Source organism: Petromyzon marinus, chromosome 12, assembly GCF_048934315.1.
Source record: "Petromyzon marinus isolate PM22_M1 ecotype Great Lakes invasive population chromosome 12, UKy_Petmar_22M1.pri1.0, whole genome shotgun sequence".
Taxonomy (NCBI): domain Eukaryota; kingdom Metazoa; phylum Chordata; class Hyperoartia; order Petromyzontiformes; family Petromyzontidae; genus Petromyzon; species Petromyzon marinus.
The window spans coordinates 5,656,845-5,678,964 of NC_133678.1; the positions used below are offsets into that span (position 1 = coordinate 5,656,845).

Consider the following 22,120-nt stretch of genomic DNA (forward strand, 5'->3'; position numbering starts at 1 on the left):
TAACTTTCGACGCACAGTATTTGTTTTTATTCCACCATATGTTTTTTTTTTATCTCTGTTCCCACTGCAGACGATCTTTAAGGTCGAGTGTCAGGTCAACTGCTCAAAAGCTGAGGGATCTAGCATAAGGAAGCGATGGTAATGGTGTGGTAGCATCACGAACAGTGGCCAAGATGTCTTCTTGACCAAGCCAAACGTATGTTTACACATACTGTAGATGCAAAGGGTAAATATCAAATCACTCACGTACGCTAAATTCCACTTTACCGCTGTTCAATTTAATTAAATAAGTTAATGGTTCCATGGCTGGGCTGGCCCTGCTGGGCAGGCGTTGGTGCATGTCGTGCATTGCTTGGGGTTGGGGAGGGGCTGGTGGCCCTCACTGCTGGGCCCAAGGAATTACATGGGGCCCTCATCGTTGGGGGCCTTTTGGTATGCCAGGTTGGTCTTGTAGGGCAGCGGTCCGGCCACCGAGAAGCTGCCGGCCTCCTTCTTCCGCATGCGGTACACCAGGAAGAGGATGAGGAAGACGGCGAAGAGGAGCCCCACTGCACCTCCAGCGATGATGGCTGCAAGGTACGCACGCGCACTCAGTTATTGTTATTCACAAGGTATTATCATATGATGCATTACGCGCGCACACACACGTACGTACGATGCTGCCATGGCAAAACAGTTAGCGCGCTGGGCTTGCAACGCAGAAGCCGTTGGTTCGATCTCCCGGTGCGGCAGTTGAAACAATGGCCATGTTTCAATTCTCCCGCCAACCCCACCGTCTCTCGTGGGTGCCACGGTGGCGAGACGTTAACGACCTCGCTTGATATGCAGGAGGTGGTGGGTTCAATCCCGACGCTGATGCATATATATTTGGAGTTTGTATATTCTCCCCGTGGTCACGTGGATTTTTCTCTGGTGCTCTGATTTTTCCCACCACATTTAGAAACGTGAGGTAATTTACATCTCACCACTAACAAGGCCCTTTGTCCAATTTTTTGTTAAAATATATTTTACCCGGAGAAAACACTGCAGCAATATGGAAGTATTTTAATAAGCGTAAGAAAGGAAGCATGTTGAAATTTAATCCGTTTAATGGGACGAGCAGATGGAGCTGGCGAGCAGAGCGAAGGCATGCGGCAGCAGCTGGCTCCTCACCAGCCAGGACTTCCGTGCGGTCCAGGAGGCTCGCGCCGTGAGTCTTGTGAGCAGAAACGTCGTAGGGGGAGCTGCCCTCTGGTGACAGGCCACGCTGGATCCAGGGGTCAGAGGGCGTGTCCGTCCCGGTCTCTCCAGCGGAGCCGCTCTCCTCAGGGTAGTCTTCGGCCGACTCCCCGACCAGCAGCTGCAAGGTGGCAGAGGGCGCGGAGAATGTGAAGAGCCACGGTCGCTTGGTGCACAGGAGGAGCTGGAGGGTGCACACTTGCCTCAAACGACTCAGAACCCTGTGAACTCCGGGGTGACATTTCTCACACTCAGATGGTGCCGTTTTCTATTTTTTTATGGGGACAAATACAGTGTTGCATTGACCTAATTACAGTCTGGTGAATTGAATTGGGTCAATGAGAGGGTGCCACGGTGGCGAGATGGTATACAAGAGGTCGTGGGTTCGATCCCGTTCATGATGATGCCTGTATACTTAAGAGTTTGCATGTTCTCCTTGTGGTCGTGTGGATTTTCCTCCGGGTCCTCCGGTTTTTCCCTCCACATTTAGAACCAACATGGGTTTAGAGTATTTGGCTGCTATACATTCCCACGTGATAAGCCACTTCGTTGAGCTATCAGTTGTGGCCAGGTCACTTCTGAAAAAGAGCTAGATAGCTCAGTGGGCCTTACCTGGTAAAATAAAAATAGTTCAGCTTAGAATTGATGAACCTATCTTAAGGTGAGATGATCTTTCCGTGAAATGTAGTCCATGTTTATTTATAATGACGCCAATAAAAATTCTGAGTGCGTTGCCTTCTTAGCCACTTATGCTTTGTGGCCTTTTTTGCAATTCGTACACTCTGCTGTAGGTGCATTTTTTTGTGGCAACGAAATAACCTTTCATAAACCCTGTTCAATAGTGTAATGGAAGAACATCTCTCATGGCTGACTGCAGGGAGATAATGATGGTCGTTGGCGTAAATCTATCAAGAGGCCAGTGTGCCACCGGGGAGAGCGAGAATCATTCCAGGAAGCGAGTGACAATTCATTCCCCCCAGCGAAGGGATTTTCTGAATTGTTACGATTCAGTTGCGATTCGATTACAGAATCTGATACGAATGTTTCAGGACGAGTTTTTATCGGCATAATACCGAATTAACTTTCATTCATCATTATACCCCATATGATATATATTACAGTTAGTCACAACATAAACAGTGGACTGTTGGAGTGAAATAAAATAACTAGCATAGGTTGAACACATAATTTACTTGTGTATGTGCTACAAATGCCGCACCTCAAATTAGCATGGTTGGCTATGTACGGTGCGAAAGAAGTTCAACATACATACATGAATACAGTATTATATCTCAGAAAAAAAGATGGAAAACATTGATTATTTTAGCAATGACTGTTTGTGATTGTCCAGAATATAAGATGCACTTTGTTTTTTTTTTGGAATTGACATAGGGAGGTGTGAATGCATGCCTAAGCAATTTTATATTAAACCATTTTCATAAAATCATGATGAAGGCCCATGCTCTGCTCGCTTCTCGGGGCCACAATATTGCAATATAATTCTGCGTTAAATGCATAATCCTGAAATGACTGGACACATATTAATGTTCGGCTGCTCATCAGCGATTTTAATATCCTCCACAGTCAATTAAGGGCAACAACAAAGCTGCCTGCCCTATGGAAATAGTGAGATTGATCGGAACACTTTCTGATGATATTATTGCCAAGCAACAGCTCCAGGCTTCTCAATGAATAATAAACAATGATTCATTTTCCGGAGGAGCCTCAAAGCGCAAGCGGTTTCTTTTACGTTCACAAAACAGCATGGCAAATATTGCAAAAACACAGCTTTGACTCGCACACACACTCACACACACAATCGCACTTCGCAAACCCAGAGGCCACAATCTTAAGATGGCCAACTTGGCTCCTGAGCACCAGTTACATCGCGTCGGCCATCATCCGTACAGGGTGCACGGAACATCTCGTGTGCTGGGAGTTAACTGGCCATTTGGGAAATGCTCTCTGGGTTCATGATAGTGCAATACTATTACAACCCCTTGCGAATTGCATCATGGCGTACCTAGGCGTTGTAAAGGCGAACCCCGCTGGCAGAAATTGCAACGTCTGGAGTGCTGATAAATTGCTTACAAGAACTGGCTACGAAGTAAAACTGCCGAGGGATTTATTGGTGTAGTTCCACAGCAGCGCGCTGTAAATCTACCCAAAATGCTTCACGCGTTGTTAAACAGTGCTTTTAAAAGATCCCGTCACTCAGCCAATGCATAATTTTATTATATTATTTCAATACATTGCATGCATTTTTTGGAGTAGCGCTGTATTAATAATTTGAATGTATAAAGCATTGAACGGCAATAATAGTGTCTCTTAAAAGTAGTCATGGTGCAATTTGGATATCTTCTAGAAGCATTAGAGGTACAGAGAGCAGACCCAATGATTTACAAACATTGATAGCGATCAAATTCAGCCTGACCTCACCGTTTCACACAATACGAATGCAGCCGTTGTTCATGCTCTCGTCAAATTAATGATTCATTGTTATTTTGACAAAAAAAAATACTTTTTTGGGGGGGCTCAATGTGATTTGAAAATGTTTAATATAATTTCACAGAAGTACTATAAATCTTAACAGTCTATCACGATGGACGGAATTATCAAGGGTTAAAACGCCTCTAATTTTATTTTCTCACGATTGTAATAAAACTAAAATTTATACCCTCATTTGAACCAAAATGTAATTTATTTACTTTTGCAGTACCCCCTCCTCCCCTTATATTTCAATTGCATTCATATTGCCATTTTCACTTGGCCTTCGTTTGTTTTCTTCATATGTTTACTTTTTGGAAGCAAATTAATAATCAGAATATAATAGGATTCATAAAACCTGTGCTATTGTACAATATTTTGGTATTTTATTGTACTTCACACTGGAATTTGGCCTCACTGTATCGAATCATTATTTTGACCCACATCTTCATTGAAAAAAGCCTCCCGTCTCTGTGGGTTTCTACATGCTTAAAAATAGACGCAGTAAATCCTGATCATTTGTGTAGGCCCAGATGTACAATTATTTTTCGTGGCAGTATGAGACTGGGTACATTCGAAGGATTATGTAAATTGCCATGTCAGTCTAATACCTACGGAATTTGTAGTTTCGCTTATTTGTCTGCTTTACGCCATACACCATGACTGGAAAAAGAGCCTCCACTATAGAGAGGTCAAGGAAACGGCTCTCGAGGGCATTTGGCCTACTCTTCCAATGCAGGCCAAATATCTTGGAAGAAGTGTGAGTACCCACACTTTACCCCACTGCATGTGACCCGCTAATCGACAAATGCCCATTGTTCCAATGCTAAACGGGGAGATATACATGCACCGGTGAGTTCTGGATTGCCAACCAGTCCAGTCGTCATTGCGCTAACCTTTGCACCAGGGCATAATCCTGACAATGATAGTGGATTAATTCTCAGCATACAGAGTGTATCGCAGAGCCAGTTAAAAGAAAAAAAAAGCGTCCTTGCAGGCAAGGGGCAGTAGAAACTGCACGGTGGACGTCGATTCAGTGGCACATTTACGAGAGTGGATAGAACCCTCTCTCTCTCTCTCGCACGCGCCTCGTAATCAGATGTGAAATGGGAAGTGGCCTGTGCGGTGTGGTGGAAGTCTGGGAGACTGTACCTCTGGTTTAAGGCTGGCATTATAATACATTAGGGACAATGCGATCACTACCAGAGCTCAACACTGCCTAAACGCACACGTAGTGGGTTGAGGACAACTTCCCCCTCGACAGTTGGAATCTGAATGGCCAGATTTTAAAATCAGTGATTCCGGGGGCTTAATTTTTGATTAAATATTCTCCGGGGGTCCCACAAACCCCAACCTTCTGGACTCCCCCTTGACCCTCCATCCTCCCACCCCCACGATACCCCCCCCCCCAAAACAGCTGGGTGGTAGGGGGGAAGTCCCTCCAGCTGAAATTAATCCCGTGTGGTTTCTTAACTCACAGCGAACAATATAACTGTTATATATATATTTTTTATAAACATGCGTTTATATATTACAACCGAAGCAACGAACTTAAAATTGTTTATTTGCCCGCTCATTTTCTGTCAAAAAGTAAACAAACATTCCAAATGTCTTGCCGGTTCTGAATAAATCAGACAAAACGATGATCCATAGGACTAAATAAATAACCCCTGCCTCACCCCAGTGCACAAACAACAGCCTCCCCCCCCCCACCCCCAAGTTCATAGCCCACGGCCACCCACAGGTTCAAAAGCACGGCACGTTTAATACAAGGACGATCGCATTTAACGGTCGGCGGTCAGTTTCCATAAACTTGGACACGAGGGAGACTCCAAGCAGTGCCACCACGCGGACACGTGCACATGGCATTGGTGGCTCAGAGAAGTTGAACATTAAAAATGGATAAACTAAAAGGAGGGGTGCATGTGCCCTTATCATTTTCCATTCTAAAATAAGCACAAGGGGGGGGGGGGGCAGAGATCAGACTGCTGTCACTCAAGGTACCTTTACTCTGTCCTGCGTCGTTGTTGGCAAAACCCTGGTCGGGTTGGTCACCATCTTCTCGCCCTTGTGAGGTGTGTGCACGTTCCAGCCCTGGTCTTGCTCAGATAAATCACCTGGGTAAGGGTCCGGCGTGTACAAAAGATGTATTCAACAGATGTATTCAGATAATTCAAGACACAGCTCATACAAGCGTCAACGTGGGCACGTACCACCCGCCCATCATCATCATCATCATAAGCCATGACCAGTCCACTGCTGGATGAAGGTCTCCCCAAGCCGGCACCACCTCGCAGGATTCTGCCCAGTGATTAGTCCTCGCGTGCACACAAGCTGAATTCATAAGTTGCACTCGACTGCAGTGCTAAATCGTATGTCCTACGTCACACATGAGCCCTGATCAATTGACCGCCGAGACCCAGTATGGTATTTGTGCATGGTGTAACTGTCATTTTCACATTTCCGACTTTTTCAAATGTACAGCTGTAACCAGTGGGACGCATATGCTATCATCAGGGCATTTGGTTTTACAGTGAGGGAAAAAAGTATTTGATCCCCTGCTGATTTTGTACGTTTTCCCACTGACAAAAAAATGATCAGTCTATAATTTTAATGGTGGGTTTATTTGAACAGTGAGAGACATAATAATAACAAAAAAATCGAGAAAAACGCATGTCAAAAATGTTATAAATTGATTTGCATTTTAATGAGGGCAATAAGTATTTGACCCCTCTGCAAAACATGACTTAGTACTTGGTGGCAAAAACCCTTGTTGGCAATCACAGAGGTCAGACGTTTCTTGTAGTTGGCCACCAGGTTTGCACACATCTCAGGAGGGATTTTGTCCCACTCCTCTTTGCAGATCTTCTCCAAGTCATTAAGGTTTTGAGGCTGACGTTTGGCAACTCGAACCTTCAGCTCCCTCCACAGATTTTCTATGGGATTAAGGTCTGGAGACTGGCTAGGCCACTCCAGGACCTTAATGTGCTTCTTCTTCAGCCACTCCTTTGTTCCCTTGGCCGTGTGTTTTTGGTCATTGTCATGCTGGAATACCTATCCATGACCCATTTTCAATACCCTGGCTGAGGGAAGGAGGTTCTCACCCAAGATTTGACGGTACATGGCCCCGTCCATCGTCCCTTTGATGTGCTGAAGTTGTCCTGTCCCCTTCGCAGAAAAACACCCCCAAAGCATAATGTTTCCACCTCCATGTTTGACGGTGGGGATAGTGTTCTTGGGGTCATAGGCAGCATTCCTCCTCCTCCAAACACGGCGAGTTGAGTTGATGCCAAAGAGCTCCATTTTGGTCTCATCTGACCACAACACTTTCACCCAGTTGTCCTCTGAATCATTCAGATGTTCATTGGCAAACTTCAGACGGGCATGTACATGTGCTTTCTTGAGCAGGGGGACCTTGCGGGCGCTGCAGGATTTCAGTCTTTCACGGCGTAGTGTGTTACCAATTGTTTTCTTGGTGACTATGGTCCCAGCTGCCTTGAGATCATTGACATGATCCTCCCGTGTAGTTCTGGGCTGATTCCTCACCGTTCTCATGATCATTGCAACTCCACAAGGTGAGATCTTGGAGAGTTTGGAATCTGATTGATTGCTTTTGTGGACAGGTGTCTTTTATACAGGTAACAAGCTGAGATTAGTAGCACTCCCTTTAAGAGTGTGCTCCTAATCTCAGCTCGTTAGCTGTATAATAGACACCTGGGAACCAGAAATCTTTCTGATTGAGAGGGGGTCAAATACTTATTTCCCTCATTAAAATGCAAATCAATTTATAACATTTTTGACGTGCGTTTTTCTGGATTTTTTTGTTGTTATTCTGTCTCTCACTGTTCAAACAAACCTACCATTAAAATTATAGACTGATCATTTCTTTGTCAGTGGGCAAACGTACAAAATCAGCAGGGGATCAAATACTTGTTTCCCTCACTGTACGCATGCCGTTGAAAAATAACATTTAACACTTTGAAAAGTAAATTCTTCCCTGTGTTCATTCACCTCTTTACAACATTGTCTTTTAATTTATTTGTCAAGTCTTCGTTAATCTAGGAGCATTTCTTCCGACTCATGAAATGTAACCAGAATTTAATCCGGCATGTACTCACCGATGCACGTTTATGTTCCAAAATACCTTACATGATACGTTAATATGTCAACATAGTAGTAAAAAAATAATAATCAATGCGATTATTTACGTAAATCTTTTATAGAGCGAGCAAGTGATTACTATTGTTATATTTGTGACCGTTTACACAGCAAAGGACCTCTGATTAGGACGGTTGACTACGTACAGTGCCGAAAGAAGTTCAAAATACATGCATACAATGCATCACCGAGTGTTCAAGACTTTTTTTAGGCGTGTCTTGACAAGTTGTCCCAGTAGGAGGCGATGTCACTACGTATATAATCCAAGTGAGTCACTGACAGGTAATGTTTCAGCATTGGGACGTTTAGTCAATAACATTTCGGGAATCTAACCCAAGCTCTTTTTACTGTGAGGCACAAGTAAACTAAACTATTTATAACAAAAAAAAACTATTTTTAATTTTACCAGGTGAGACCCACTACGCTATATAGCTCTTTTTCAGAAGCGACCTGGCCACAAATGATCACAGAATTAAGTGGCTCATCATGTGGAAATGCATAGAAGTAGCCAAATGCTCTAAACGTGCGATGTTGCTTCTAAATGCGGAGGCGAAAACCGGAGGACCCGGAGGAAAATCCACGTGACCACGGGCAGAACATGCAAACTCCAAATATGCAGGGATCAGGGTCGGAATCGAACCCAAGACGTCCTGTATACCCGGCGAGGTAGTTAACATCTCGACACCGTGGCGGCCAAGTGTTACCACTGTGTCAACATGATGCCTTAGGCCATAAATATTGAACCTTGAGTACTTCATTCTCGGTTTTACTTAATTATTTTTTCATCACAGAAATGGGCATGCCTTTGGGCTCTTAAAACCTTTAATTGTTTTTATTGCTAGCAAAAAAAGAAAAAACAACACTGCACGCTTTTAAATATAAATCACCAACCGCAAGGTCTGCCTAGTCAGCAAACAATAGTGTGCCGATGTAAAATGTAGAAATTCCAATCATTCATAATGGTCATTAGCAGTAAATCCTCAAGCTTGGTAAGCTTGCTCAGAATTAATGGAGATTCATAAATGTTATCGAAAAACCGCATCTGCCCGGATGCTTTTTTCGCCAAGCAAATCGACTGGCGTCTGCACATTCATGAGAAACTGCTACGAAACAACATTATTCTGAGTCATGACTTCTGCCTTATATTGCCCATTATCAATGCAATTTGGATCATCGTTACATAGATCTCCGTTGTGCCCTTTGGCGTAAACACTGGTCCAGGGTTGCGCATTGCATTCCTTTTGAGAAATGAGGCCAAAGGCTCCCGCGTCCGCGAAACACTGCGACACAAATTTCCAGTAAGAGGTTAGTCAGCGTTTCTGCATCTCCAAGCTATAATTGCTGCACGCAGACATATTTTGGGGGATTTTTTTGTTTGTTACTGTGCGTACTTATCTCGAGGGGAAAACTACGCAGTGGAAAAAAAATACTGCCGGCTTGCCTTTGTGCTGAGTTGAAATGTGCACTACTGCGTTTCGGTACCGAAAAAATATATATCTATAATAATGATGCGCTTGTTCTTTCATTTAAAGGCCCTTAAAAAGCTCTTGCACAGTGCATATTTATTGTTGTTAAACCACGTCTGGTTATGGATTGGTAAAGTAAACACTGGGAAATATACGAGTGTGTATATGAAGAAAAATACTATACACGCTGTCAGACAATACAATTTGAAGCGGACTCTACTGGATGATAATGGTTAAACTTTGCCCCTATTTAAAATGGCACTTCGCAATTTGCGTCCTGTTTGTTTACAATGTTTGCTCAAAAACTTTGTATGCAGAAAAATTATTTCTTTTAAATAATGGGGTTCCCCCCCCGCCCCCCCCCCCCCATATATGTATGTATTAGCCGTTAACAAATCATTTGAAGATTCATGTACCAGGCGTGGCAGTTCAGAATTTTCTGAAAGACAAATTTGGCTCTTTCCACGCAGGCATTCGTGGCAGGCAAGGTCACTCATGGCAACGTTCGCGACCCGTATACGGGAATTGCACCTCTGTTCGTGCTGAAACGGACATCGTTTTAACTCGGACACACGATGATATGTGGCCACGCGATCGGACAGACGGATAATCTCGGAGGCCCCACATTAGGATGCTGCCATGGTGTGATCGTTTAGGACACTGGAATTCGAATCTAGAGGTCGGCCGCATTGATCCAACCTCCCGGTGGGTCGGCCTTTGTTGAACCAGCGGGTTTTAGTGGGTTCACTGCAAGTAGTCCATCGGCAGGTCGTGTGCGTTGGGGTAAGGTGTGTGTTACTCCCAGCTCTTCCAAGACATCTGGTCAGCGTGGAAGAATGCGCCAAAATAACCGCTAGCGGGGACCCTTCCGCCAGCAGTAGGCAAGAGCAAGCGATTGCAAGCGCTGCCCCTTTACCTTTTATCAGTGCTCTTTAACTACTATTCAGAAGAGACTTTCACCGATAAGACATCATCAGAGTGAGGGCCGCCACACCGCCTGCAACGGGTGTTGTCACGTGTTGCGTACTGTCGGAGACCGCACGTCAGGGACCGCACTAAAGGCCACCAGGGGCTGCCAGTGGCCCGTGGGCCTTGCAATGAAGAACACCGTTTTACATGTATGCGTGTGTGCTGAACTTCTTTCGCACCGTACGTAGCCAACCGCGCTAACCGGAAGCACACCAGGGTGAGGCTCTCCTCACCTGAGCCGGAGTAGAGCTCGCCTTCGTCTCCTCCCTCGTCGTCCGTGCTGAAGCCCGAGCCGGAGAAATCGTATTCGTCCAACAGATCCTCGTAGAACTTCTCCGTCGAGGGCATCGCCTGCGGGAACAACGAGCGCGGTCAACGCGACGGGAAACGTGGGGGGGGGTCGCCACCAATCGCGCGGCTTTCCCCCCCCCCCCCAAACATCGGGCCACCTTGAAGCAGCTGCTGTCCTCGGAAATATTCTGTGACGCTTCCGGAACGTTGAAAAGGCACCGGTGTTTTTTGTCGGTTGCGTAATAATAATGCAGCACTCACGACGGCGCGTTTCAGATGTAGTTCTCACCCCTTCCGGCATTGTGACATATTCTGCTTTCCGTTATGTTTTTTTTTTAAACCTTAGAAAGTAGCGACCATATGTGGACATCACCTGTGTAAGTTACAGCTGGGATGATATAAGTCGTTTTTCAATCTATTAAATCAGTGTCATTTTTTATCGACTTGATTCCGTTGTGGTCGGTTACTCGGGACCCCTTTAAAAGTCGCAGCCTCCCCAACACACCCCCTGCTTCCTGAGGGCTGGAAACCTCCTACAAGCCACACCAAGCACCACACGGTGGACAATGCAAATTACGTCACCGACGCGTCCGTAACCTCCCGTCCAGTGGCACACGTGAAAAGCCGGGCAAGACAAATATCAACTGAATTCCAAAACAGTCATCGGTTACTTAAACGATCAGACATCCCAGCTCGAGTGTCATTTATCCCTGCTGCACCCCTCGGGGCCCAGGCTCCTTCACAGCGGCGATGCAATTCTGCCAAACAGCCATTACTCCAGCGTATAATGCGGCACACAATACAACGCATTGTATTCAATTGTATTCAATTACGAAGGCTCTCGCAGTTGCACCACACGGCTCTCCGATGCGTATCTGGGTCCTCCAGTTTCCGCTCGTACGCACGCACGGTCAGCTTTCTCCCAGCACCCCGGTTTCCTCCCAGACGAAGCAAAAACAACCAGAGCCACGCTACGTCGAGAGCGCCGGTGCCAATCCGTGTCAAGAATGGACAACAACCACTTAGCAGCGGGCAGAGGCTCCGCAACAACGTGGAACAAACCGTTTGGACATCAGGCCTAACATCGTGTGGCAGGACAAACCTAAAACACATCGGGAGAACCGTATCATAGTAAATCAACAATTTAAGTGTACGACGTTTTCAAAGAGTAGTAAGTCATAGTTATTTCCTGCTAAACCCTGTGACCAGCACTGAGTCAGTGTTGCAAATTGCACCCCATTTGCGTAGGTTAGGAGGGAGTCATCGCAGAGGACAATCGCTGTTAATTGCCACAGAGTGTGGCACTTATTTTAGCGACCCGTGGGGGAATTAATGACACGGCGAGATGATCCCCAACTGGGTTTCCCACTCACAGCCTTCTGAGTAACAGCCCGGGCATTCTGAACGTGGCGTCACCGAAAGCCCAAGATTCATAGTCACCGTTGGAGCGGAATTAAAAGCCATTCGAGTAATATGAATGTTAGAACGTTATGTAAAAAATATATATTGTACTGCAGAAATATGGACATGATTTAGAAGTACGAAAACGAGACATCAATTAACACGCACACCCCAAATGCCACCTTATAAAAAGTAAGCATTATGTACAACATATATTTATTAATTATGATTGCACACATCTCGTGAAAAATTTCATAACTCTTAGAAACAAAGCTTGCAACGAATGCTAGCTTTAAAAGCCCTCTCTGTTAAAACAACACACTGGAAACATTAGCAGCTACGTTATAAATACAGTGCCACATAGATATTCCACCCAAGGGTAACTTTTCAAAAGCTTAAGGAATACTTTGATGTTTCGTCGGCATGGAAATACAACAAAAAAACCCCATCTACAATGCATTAACACAGGCGCACACAAAGAAAGCGTAAACCACGTTTTTCTCCGTGAGAAGCACAATCGCTTATAGGCCATTAAATAATACATCTGAGATCCATTCACGTTTAAATTTAGAATCTAAATGAATGCGTGCGTCTGTAGGCATGCCAACACACACTTATTAATTTAAGCAAAAGCATCACTCATGGCGAACAGGGTGGAGACCTCCTGGCAATACCGATGGGTAACATATTGCATTGAACACGGTAGTCGGGGGGAGCTCTGTTGTCTTGGTGCGTTCTTGAATTGTTGTTTTTGTTGTTGTTTTGCTGCCTTGCCCCAGCATGCATTTGGTCTTCACAGATCTGCAGGAATGTAACTACTCGTGCAATTTGTACTTCCATGCGTTATTGTCAGCGAGTCACAATAACAAAAAACCATAAAATATTTGATTAAGATAGAGAAAAGTTAAGCAAGTCAAACAACAACTTTTCCCTATCTTAATCAAATATTTAATGGTTTTTGTTATTGTAACTCGCTGACCTGCCCCTACTGGACGTCTGTGAAAACGAACTTCATAGCTCATCAGATTCCTCCGGGATAAATAAAGATTATGAACCTGATGTAGACCAGCTGCTCGTGCGTGCCAAAAAATGTCCGCACACACACAGACAGTCCCAGATAGTGACATACGCAACGAACTGACGCTTGCACACACACACACACGACGATGTGTGCGGTGTTTATTAAAAGCTCCTCCACTAATTTCTAAGTTTGCTGTCGTAAGCGTAACAGTGAGCACCGTGGAACTGCGGTGCAGAGGTTGCTGGATCATTCTTCTGGGGGCAGAGGTTGAAAGGCCGCAACTACAATTGTGCTATCCGCGTTGTGTCACTATTCCAATGAATAATTAGAAAATCACACACACGGCAGTGCGCTCCGCGTGCCAGAGAATGGCTACGTAACGGCACCCTTCACGGACTTCTCCAAAACAATCTCCTGCCGACCTTTTCGTTCTTCACACGGAAGGGGTCACACGATTGCACGTCACAGTGGCGAGATGTTAAATACCTCGCCAGGTATACAGGTAGTCGTGGGTTCGATCCAAACCCTGATGCCTGCTGTATATTTGGGGTTTGGGTGTCTCTCTCTTCCCGTGGTCGCGTGGATTTTTATCCGAGTCCTCCAGTTTTGCCTCCACATTTAGAAACATCGTGCGTTTAGAGTACTCTACATTTACATGTGATAGGCCACTTCGTTGAGCTATCATTTGTGGCCAGGTCGCTTCTGATTAAGAATTATACAGCTCAGTGGGCCTTATTTTTTGGTTCTTTCGGTAAAGTCACATATACTGCCAGTACACTCACCCAGCTTAATAACCATTGCTACAGTCTACATTATAGACTGCCAGTACACTCACCAAACTTAATAACCAGGCTACAGTCTACATTATAGACTGCCAGTACACTCACCAAACTTAATAACCAGGCTACAGTCTACATTATAGACTGCCAGTACACTCACTCCGATTAAGAACCAGGCTACAGTCTACATGAGTGTTTTTTTTTGGGGGGGGGGGGGTTCACTTTATTTTTATATTTACGTGATTTTACCGAAAGAACCATAGAATATAAATTCCTGCAGTTACGAAAGTTTTAAGTCAGTGGACCTTAGCTGGTAAAATAAAAAATATAGTTAATAGTTAAATTTACATGCGCTCTGCTATGAGATTGTCGCATGACTATGAAACTGATATTTACAATTTTAAAGCGAAAAGTAGCTACATTATCGTGCCAAAATAATATTTATTGATGGGGGGGGGGGGCTCTTTTTCATGAAGTCGTTAACCAAGCCGAGGCCATCAACTCACCGCCCTTTAATCACAAGCGGCTGAAACCCGATTCGGACCCAGAATCCTCAGCTATACCGGTTCAGCGCCCTGACCTCTGAGCCACCCTTGCCTCCTCGAATGGGTCCTCCGCTCAATTTATACTTAAACGGCCAATGCTGCCTGCAAGAGCATCCAGTATTACATAGCTCCCTCCCGATGTGTTGTTGGGCTGTTCCGCACGCTGTTGTCCGGTATAACGTCCGACGTTCACGCTCCACGTGTTTGGGAGCTTTTTCAGTTACGGCGCGGGAAAAACCGAAACGTCGGACGCCACTCCAAAAAAATATATATAAAACCTCGGAGAGCCACACAGCGTGACCTCGAAAACACTACGCCGGTCGTCGTATCGTCTTGTAATTCTGGCGTCGGGCAAAATGTTCGACATCTCAGCGATCGATGTCACGATTAGTAAAAGCCCCTGCCCCCGCCACCCCTCCCCGACTGTCACGGTGCCAACCTGTGCCCTGGCACGAACTCCCGTAGGGTCTCTCGGCGTGGCGTTAACGCGGGCACTGATTGTGAGCGCACGCGAGACAGCTGGTGGCACCTGAAGCTATGCCACCGAGCCAACGAGGGGGTATTGTGTGGTGGGGCGGGTTGGTGGCAAGGTGGGTGATGGCACACATCCCTTTGTCCGCCTGCAGCAAAAGGGATGCAAGCACAAGCCGAGGCAGTGGCTGCGTACGTGCCATCCTATATATATTGCTTGCCACAGTCATGTCCTGTGAGATGTATTGGTGAGATGCTGGAAAATGAGACAAAGGCCTCTCAGGGACGTGGCGCTGAATTGCAAAAGCGCAAAACCGCCCCCACGTTGCAGACGTCCCGCGGAGTGGCTCTGCTTGATTGGATCATACCATGGGAGGCCTGAACAAAGAGGGCAATTTTCGACGTCGGAATGGTCAGGTCACTGTGCGAAGCGAGAAACACGCCGAGATGAGACGCAGTGTGACAAAGTCTTCGGTTGACATAAAATAATAGTAATAATGAGCTTAATGCAAATTATGCTAAAATTAGCTCTCTTTAAACGCTTTTCCACCAACTGGGCCTGACAAGTACGTATTCTCAACCCGAGGTGAATTGTGCCGCCAGTGAACTTTGAGCCTGTCATGATATGCCAAACATCACGATTATTTAATGAACCGTTGCGTTTTTGATTAATGTTTTTCGAGTTTGATTTGTGAAAAGTGCTTTGTGCACCACTGCCGCGCTCAGCAGCATCACCAAACACAGGAGTCATCCCTCGCTGTACGGCAACGCAACACAACGCGGACTTTTCACAATAACGAGTTCGACATAGTTTACTCGAAATTCGAACTCGCGGAATTTTTTATCGATGTAAATGAAACAGTTTTGTTGAAAAGCAAACAATGCACGGTTCTGTCGTTTGTCCTCGCGTGCAGTTTATGCTGCTACACGACAATCGGCACAGTCTCTCTGGTAAGTCCAGTAACGGTACTTTCATCTTCACGAATTATTTTGAGCACTGTTAATATTTTATTCTTAATTTATCTTAAATTATGGATTCGCACCATTAAACACGCGCTTCAAAAAGGTTTTACCGCATTCTCGAGCGTGACTGTTTTTATTCTACATCCTGTGGCCGAAATGATTTCCGTCGGAACGCAACTCCAATTACGCAATGGAAGTCGATGGGAAAATAGGGTTCGGTGTAAACGAAATTCCTCTTTCTGGACACATTTTCAGGAACGTATTTGTTCTGTATTTCGAGGGGGGTAGGAGGCAGGGTTGCTGCCTGTACCGTAATGTATATTTTTTTCGTACGTGTGGCTGGGCTCAAACCGTCTATCTCCGAACATAATAACCTGTCCCGATGACGGAAACATTCATTTCTCACTTGTCTGCCTTGGAGCTTGAACTAGGAACCCGAGGGAGCGGCTCGGTGACCCAGTAGTGAAACATTCGATGTCCAAGCCCGCATGAGCACAATTCAAAGCAGACAGACGCTGGTAAGCTGGTGGCAGCGCATCCAAAAATCGCTTACGTGCTGCAAATACAACACGCTTTTAGCCAGAATTCCCTCCACAATACCGCATGATGATTTTGTATGCAATATTGCTTTTTTTCACTTGACAGGGCCCCACCCTTTAGATGAAGCACTCTTACCAAGATCATTTGGTTGGCCCCAAATCTACTTTTTAAACAAGCCCGAGTCTACTGATGACATTTAGAAGGCCAAAACCGGTCCAGAATTGTATTGCTTTAACATATGCTGATGGATAAGATTGGTCTGGAAAGCAAAGAGGCTGATGTACTACATTTTTTTGGTTTATGTGCGATCTGCTTATATTTGCTTTTACCCATCATGTTGAACAGCCAGGCATAATCAGTTTGCTAGAGAGCCTATCTCGGAGATTAGTTGAGCCTCCTCTGTCATGCTGGCTAGATGTCTTTGGAAGAGGTTGGAGGAACCACACTTTATTCCACCACGCATGCCTTGCTGACGAACTCACAGTGGTGCATCCATTTATAATGCTGGGTGGACAGAAGCAAGGGGAAAAAAAACAAACACTTTCTCATACTATCAACTGCTGCACTGGGATTTCTAAGCCCACATCTCCAATTCGCATGCTTGGCTACGTACGGTGTGAAAGAAATTCAACATATGTACATCCGACCTGTAGATTGAAAGTCCAGCGTGCTCACCATCACACGAGGGGAGCATCATTGTTACATAATTACCCCCCGCCCCACCCCGAGGATAATATACATTTGTCATGCTAATTTTTGAGAGTATCTCAGATTAATGAACTCCGCTAAAATTAACTTCCCTCTGCACCAAAGCAGACGCCCTTATGGGGTTTTAAAGCCTCAACACAGCCACACCTCTATCTCGCCAGTTGACTAAAAAATACCACACCTCCAATTAGCACGGTTGGCTACGTACGGTGCAAAAACAAGTTCAACGTATATAAGCAAGCCTGTGGATTGAAAGTCCTGAATGCTCACAATTATTCAAAGGCAGCTAAATTGTTACGTAATTATCCCCCCCCCCCCCCCCCCAGGATAATATACATTTATCATGCTAATTTTCCATTATTCATCTGTAGTAAAAAAAAAAATAGTATTTCAGATTAATGAACTTCACTGAAAGGAACTCCTACCTGCCCAAAGCAAACACCCTTAGCGTTTTGAATGCTTCAACATAGCCACCTCTAGCCAGTTAACAAAAAAAATATTCCGTGAAATGCCACACCACATTTCCTTCCCGAGCACATGTTAAGCGCATTTATGGTTGGCTAAATTTAAACAAGTTCCCTTGATATTTTATAAAGCTGTTTTTTTTCACCAATGTTGGGTTTCTATGGCGTGTATGCAATAACAAAAAAAATCCCTCAAAACCTCATAACTAACGGAGTGCTTAAGTTGTTGTTTTCCATCAACAGATGAAAATTAATCATATACAGCATGCGGACTAAACATCTGGTTAAGCAGTGGTGCAGTGGTTAGCGTAATGCGATACGAAAGATCGACCATCCGAGTTCGATTCCTGGCAAGGGCTAACGTCGATGGCGAGTGACATTTGCCACGGTGCTGGGCTCACTCACCTCCCACCCAGTGCCGGATTATCCCAGTAGCAAAAGTTGCTACATATGTAGTAGTAGCTACTACATATGTCACTGAAGCGGAATTTATATCTTGAAAGCATTTAGCGCGGGGCCCTTGAAAGTGCATGGCCCGTAGCTACTACATAAGTAGTAGTAGCTACATATGTAATATGCTTTCAAGATATAAATTCCGCTTCAGTGATGCTGCACTTGCTCTATTACTATAGTACTATACTGACTTCAACTTTTACGAACGACTGGATGCTTAAGGTTGGCGATTTGTCGTATTATCTGGCTGTGTAGCAAATGAAATCATACAATTACTTTACTATGCAAGTTAAAAATTGTTTCACTATTTGTGTGTTTTTTAATTTTTAAGGTCCCTTAATAACATCATGCTACAGGCCCTGCACTAGCTTAATCCGGCATTGCTCCCACCATCCCCCTCGCTTAACCAACCCGCATTGAGCAGCATGGTGAAGTATGGTCATACAACCCCCGTGACCAACACAGCACGGATAAGAGTTCATCCGGCGGGTGGTATTTGCAAAGAAAAACGTCGAGATGATTTATTTTTCTTGTACTACTGTTGTTCGACAATTATGACGATTGTCCGCCTCCACGCGATGCGACGATGGCCAGATGGCGTAACATTAACCAGATTTCCAAATACGATACCTTTACAGGCTGCGGGCATGTCGCGTGATGGGCATGGCATCACCATGTGATCCCCCTGGCGAGGCAGCTTCACACACACGTGTGGGGGGTGGGGCCCCTCGCGGAATAAAAAACAAAATCTGCTTTCACTGCGTTAATTTTGTGGCGAGTCAGTGGTGTGGGAGGCGGGCGTCGAGGGACGACGAGGATTACAAAAAAACAAAACGACGTGCACCGGTACTTTTCACGCTGGAGGTCGCGTGGTGTACGAGAACACAAAAACGACACCACTATCACGAAACAAACACGTGCATTTGGTGGATACACTATTCCAATGTTCCAGTTTTTCAAGCTTTGCGACAGCAATTGCAAGCAGCTCCTTACAGACGACGTGGCAGTCATTACAGTCCTTTGTAATCCCACTGCTGCATGCAGGCCTTCCTCCCCTCCCCTCCCTCCTGTCCTCCCACCGTCTGCCATACTTCACCACGCTAGTCGATGCGGGTTTGGCAGATTTAGAGAAGCCACGTTGCCAGGAATGCGTCACTCGAAGGGATCGCACTGCAGATGGACAAGAGTGGTGACAGAGTGCCAGCTAAAGGAGGAAACAGGTTCGAGAGGTCAGCCACCTCAGCGGTGCAGCAACGAGATCGGCTCGTGTGCGGAAACGAGATCAATAACGGCGTCGCAGGCCCGATATGGGTGATGGCCACAAAAATGACGAAGCCTTCATCCAGCCGAGGATAGAGCATGTGTGTTGAAGCTGCGTCTTCTTCAGAACCTCAGGCTCATGAAGCCCTGAATGGAATCAAACGTTAAATACACGGTTGCCTCAACACACCGAGTTGCTTGTACAGTGAGGAAAAAAAGTATTTGATCCCCTGTTGATTTTGTACGTTTGCCCACTGACAAAGAAATGATCAGTCTATAATTTTAATGGTAGGTTTATTTGAACAGTGAGAGACCGAATAACAACAAAAAAATCCAGAAAAACGCACGTCAAAAATGTTATAAATTGATTTGCATTTTAATTAGGGAAATAAGTATTTGACCCCTCTGCAAAATATGACTTAGCACTTGGTGGCAAAACCCTTGTTGACAATCACAGAGGTCAGACGTTTCTTGTAGTTGGCCACTAGGTTTACACACATCTCAGGAGGGATTTTGTCCCACTCCTCTTTGCAGATCTTCTCCAAGTCATTAAGGTTTCGAGGCTGGCGATTGGCAACTCGAACCTTCAGCTCCCTCCACAGATTTTCTATGGGATTAAGGTCTGGAGACTGGCTAGGCCACTCCAGGACCTTAATGTGCTTCTTCTTGAGCCACTACTTTGTTGCCTTGGCCTGTGTGTTTGGGTCATTGTCATGCTGGAATACCCATCCAAGACCCATTTTCAATGCCCTGGCTGAGGGAAGGAGGTTCTCACCCAAGATTTGACGGTACATGGCCCCGTCCATCGTCCCTTTGATGTGGTGAAGTCCTGTCCCCTTCGCAGAAAAACACCCCCAAAGCATAATGTTTCCACCTCCATGTTTGACGGTGGGGATGGTGTTCTTGGGGTCATAGGCAGCATTCCTCCTCCTTCAAACATGGCGAGTTGAGTTGATGCCAAAGAGCTCCATTTTGGTCTCATCTGACCACAACACTTTCACCCAGTTGTCCTCTGAATCATTCAGATGTTCATTGGCAAACTTCAGACGGGCATGTATATGTGCTTTCTTGAGCAGGGGGACCTTGCGGGCGCTGCACGATTTCAGTCCTTCACGGCGTAGTGTGTTACCAATTGTTTTCTTGGGGACTATTGGTCCCAGCTGCCTTGAGATCATTGACAAGATCCTCCCGTGTAGTTCTGGGCTGATTACTCACCGTTCTCATGATCATTGCAACTCCACAAGGTAAGATCTTGCATGGAGCCCCAGGCCGAGGGAGATTGACAGTTCTTTCGTGTTTCTTCCATTTGCGAATAATCGCACCAACAGTTGTCACCTTCTCACCAAGCTGCTTGACAATGGACTTGTAGCCCATTCCAGCCTTGTGTAGGTCTACAATCTTGTCCCTGACATCCTTGGAGAGCTCTTTGGTCTTGGCCATGGTGGAGAGTTTGGAATCTGATTGATTGCTTCTGTGGACAGGTGCCTTTTACACAGGTAACAAGCTGAGATTAGGAGCACTCCCTTTAATAATGTGCTCGTAATCTCAGCTCGTTAGCTGTATAATAGACACCTGGGAACCAGAAATCTTTCTGATTGAGAGGGGGTCAAATACTTATTTCCCTCATTAAAATGCAAATCAATGTATAACATTTTTGACGTGCGTTTTTCTGGATTTTTTTGTTGTTATTCGGTCTCTCACTGTTCAAATAAACCTACCATTCAAATTATAGACTGATCATTTCTTTGTCAGTGGGCAAACGTACAAAATCAGCAGGGGATCAAATACTTGTTTCCCTCACTGTACCTGCTGTGCCTGTTAATAATATTTGTAGAAATGACGCAAACAGAACATCTCTGCTTCCACGGTAATGCCTCTTTTTTTGTGATGCAAAATGAAAAAGGGTTGTGGAAAATATCCACCTCTGCCTGTCTGACCTTGCTACGTCCTCTCAACAAGGGAATTTGCCCGAAACTTCGCCTTTATATATATTTTAAAGGCCACGACGATATTGATGAAAGTGTGAAGTATTCTTCTTTTTCAGCGATCTCCCAAGACAGAAACGAGTCCAATGTAATGAGCTTCACCCACGCATTTTCGGCGTACGACACGGAACGTTTAAGGGGAGTGGTTTATGTATTTACTGAAAATTAGTTCGACCATAGTGCGATAAAATAAATACATTCAGGAAAATGTGCAGTCTAGTGGCTGCAAGTACTGTCACGTAAAACTACGTGCAAACCAGAGCAGACGAGAATTAATAAAATAAACCCATCCTGCAACGAATTTATTCAGCCACATGGGTGAAACTAGCGATGCAGCACCGACACATCGAGGGAGGTCATTGTCTGTCGTTAATAATAATAATCCACTTTTAATTGACAAAGTAAAGAATGGCGGTGGGTGGTGGCAATAGTGGAAGACAAAAATACAGGGCACAGATTGTTCTTATTAACTCCGCCAGCTATAGTCAGTAGATGTACAAGAAACATGCTAAATGATATGTTAGACTTAAAAAAAATACATTTCAATCACGGATAAACAAACACATACAATTAAACTGTTTCCACTTTTCTGGCCTGCATGCTCTGCTCTCCAGGAGACACAAAGAGAAGCAATCCGTGGTCATTAAATACATTACATTAATGCTCCCCTAACTGCAGGAGAGAGTAATTTTCCCCAGGATTCAGGCAATCTTCAGTGGAGCCGACCCAAACATCTGTTCAGCATACAAACAGCACAAAGGCTTTAAGCTGAATACATATAAATGTATATAATAACTCTACCCTGTGGGAACTATTATGTTATTTTGAGGACAAATAAAAACAATACCATTCACACATTACTCCATTCGCTAAAGTCACAAAATTTAAAACGCGTTAATTCTGTTCTGTCCCTCTAGAAAGGATACGATTCACAGCGTCAA

The 22,120-nt window shown here is 45.0% G+C and overlaps 1 protein-coding gene across 2 annotated transcripts in view; it reads right to left on the reverse strand.

The window, feature by feature from the left end:
• Positions 1 to 254: 254 nt before the first annotated feature.
• LOC116941639 (syndecan-4-like) overlaps positions 255 to 22,120 on the reverse strand; it is a 104,073-nt gene continuing 82,207 nt past the window's right edge. For both annotated transcript variants that reach the window (XM_032952924.2, XM_032952925.2), the window contains exons 2-5: positions 10,532 to 10,649; positions 5,710 to 5,822; positions 1,153 to 1,339; positions 255 to 569 (exon numbers count right to left, since the gene is read on the reverse strand). In XM_032952924.2, coding sequence (XP_032808815.2) covers positions 400 to 569; positions 1,153 to 1,339; positions 5,710 to 5,822; positions 10,532 to 10,649 — 588 coding nt within the window. In that variant the 3' untranslated portion in view covers positions 255 to 399. The remainder of the gene's footprint in view (positions 570 to 1,152; positions 1,340 to 5,709; positions 5,823 to 10,531; positions 10,650 to 22,120) is intronic.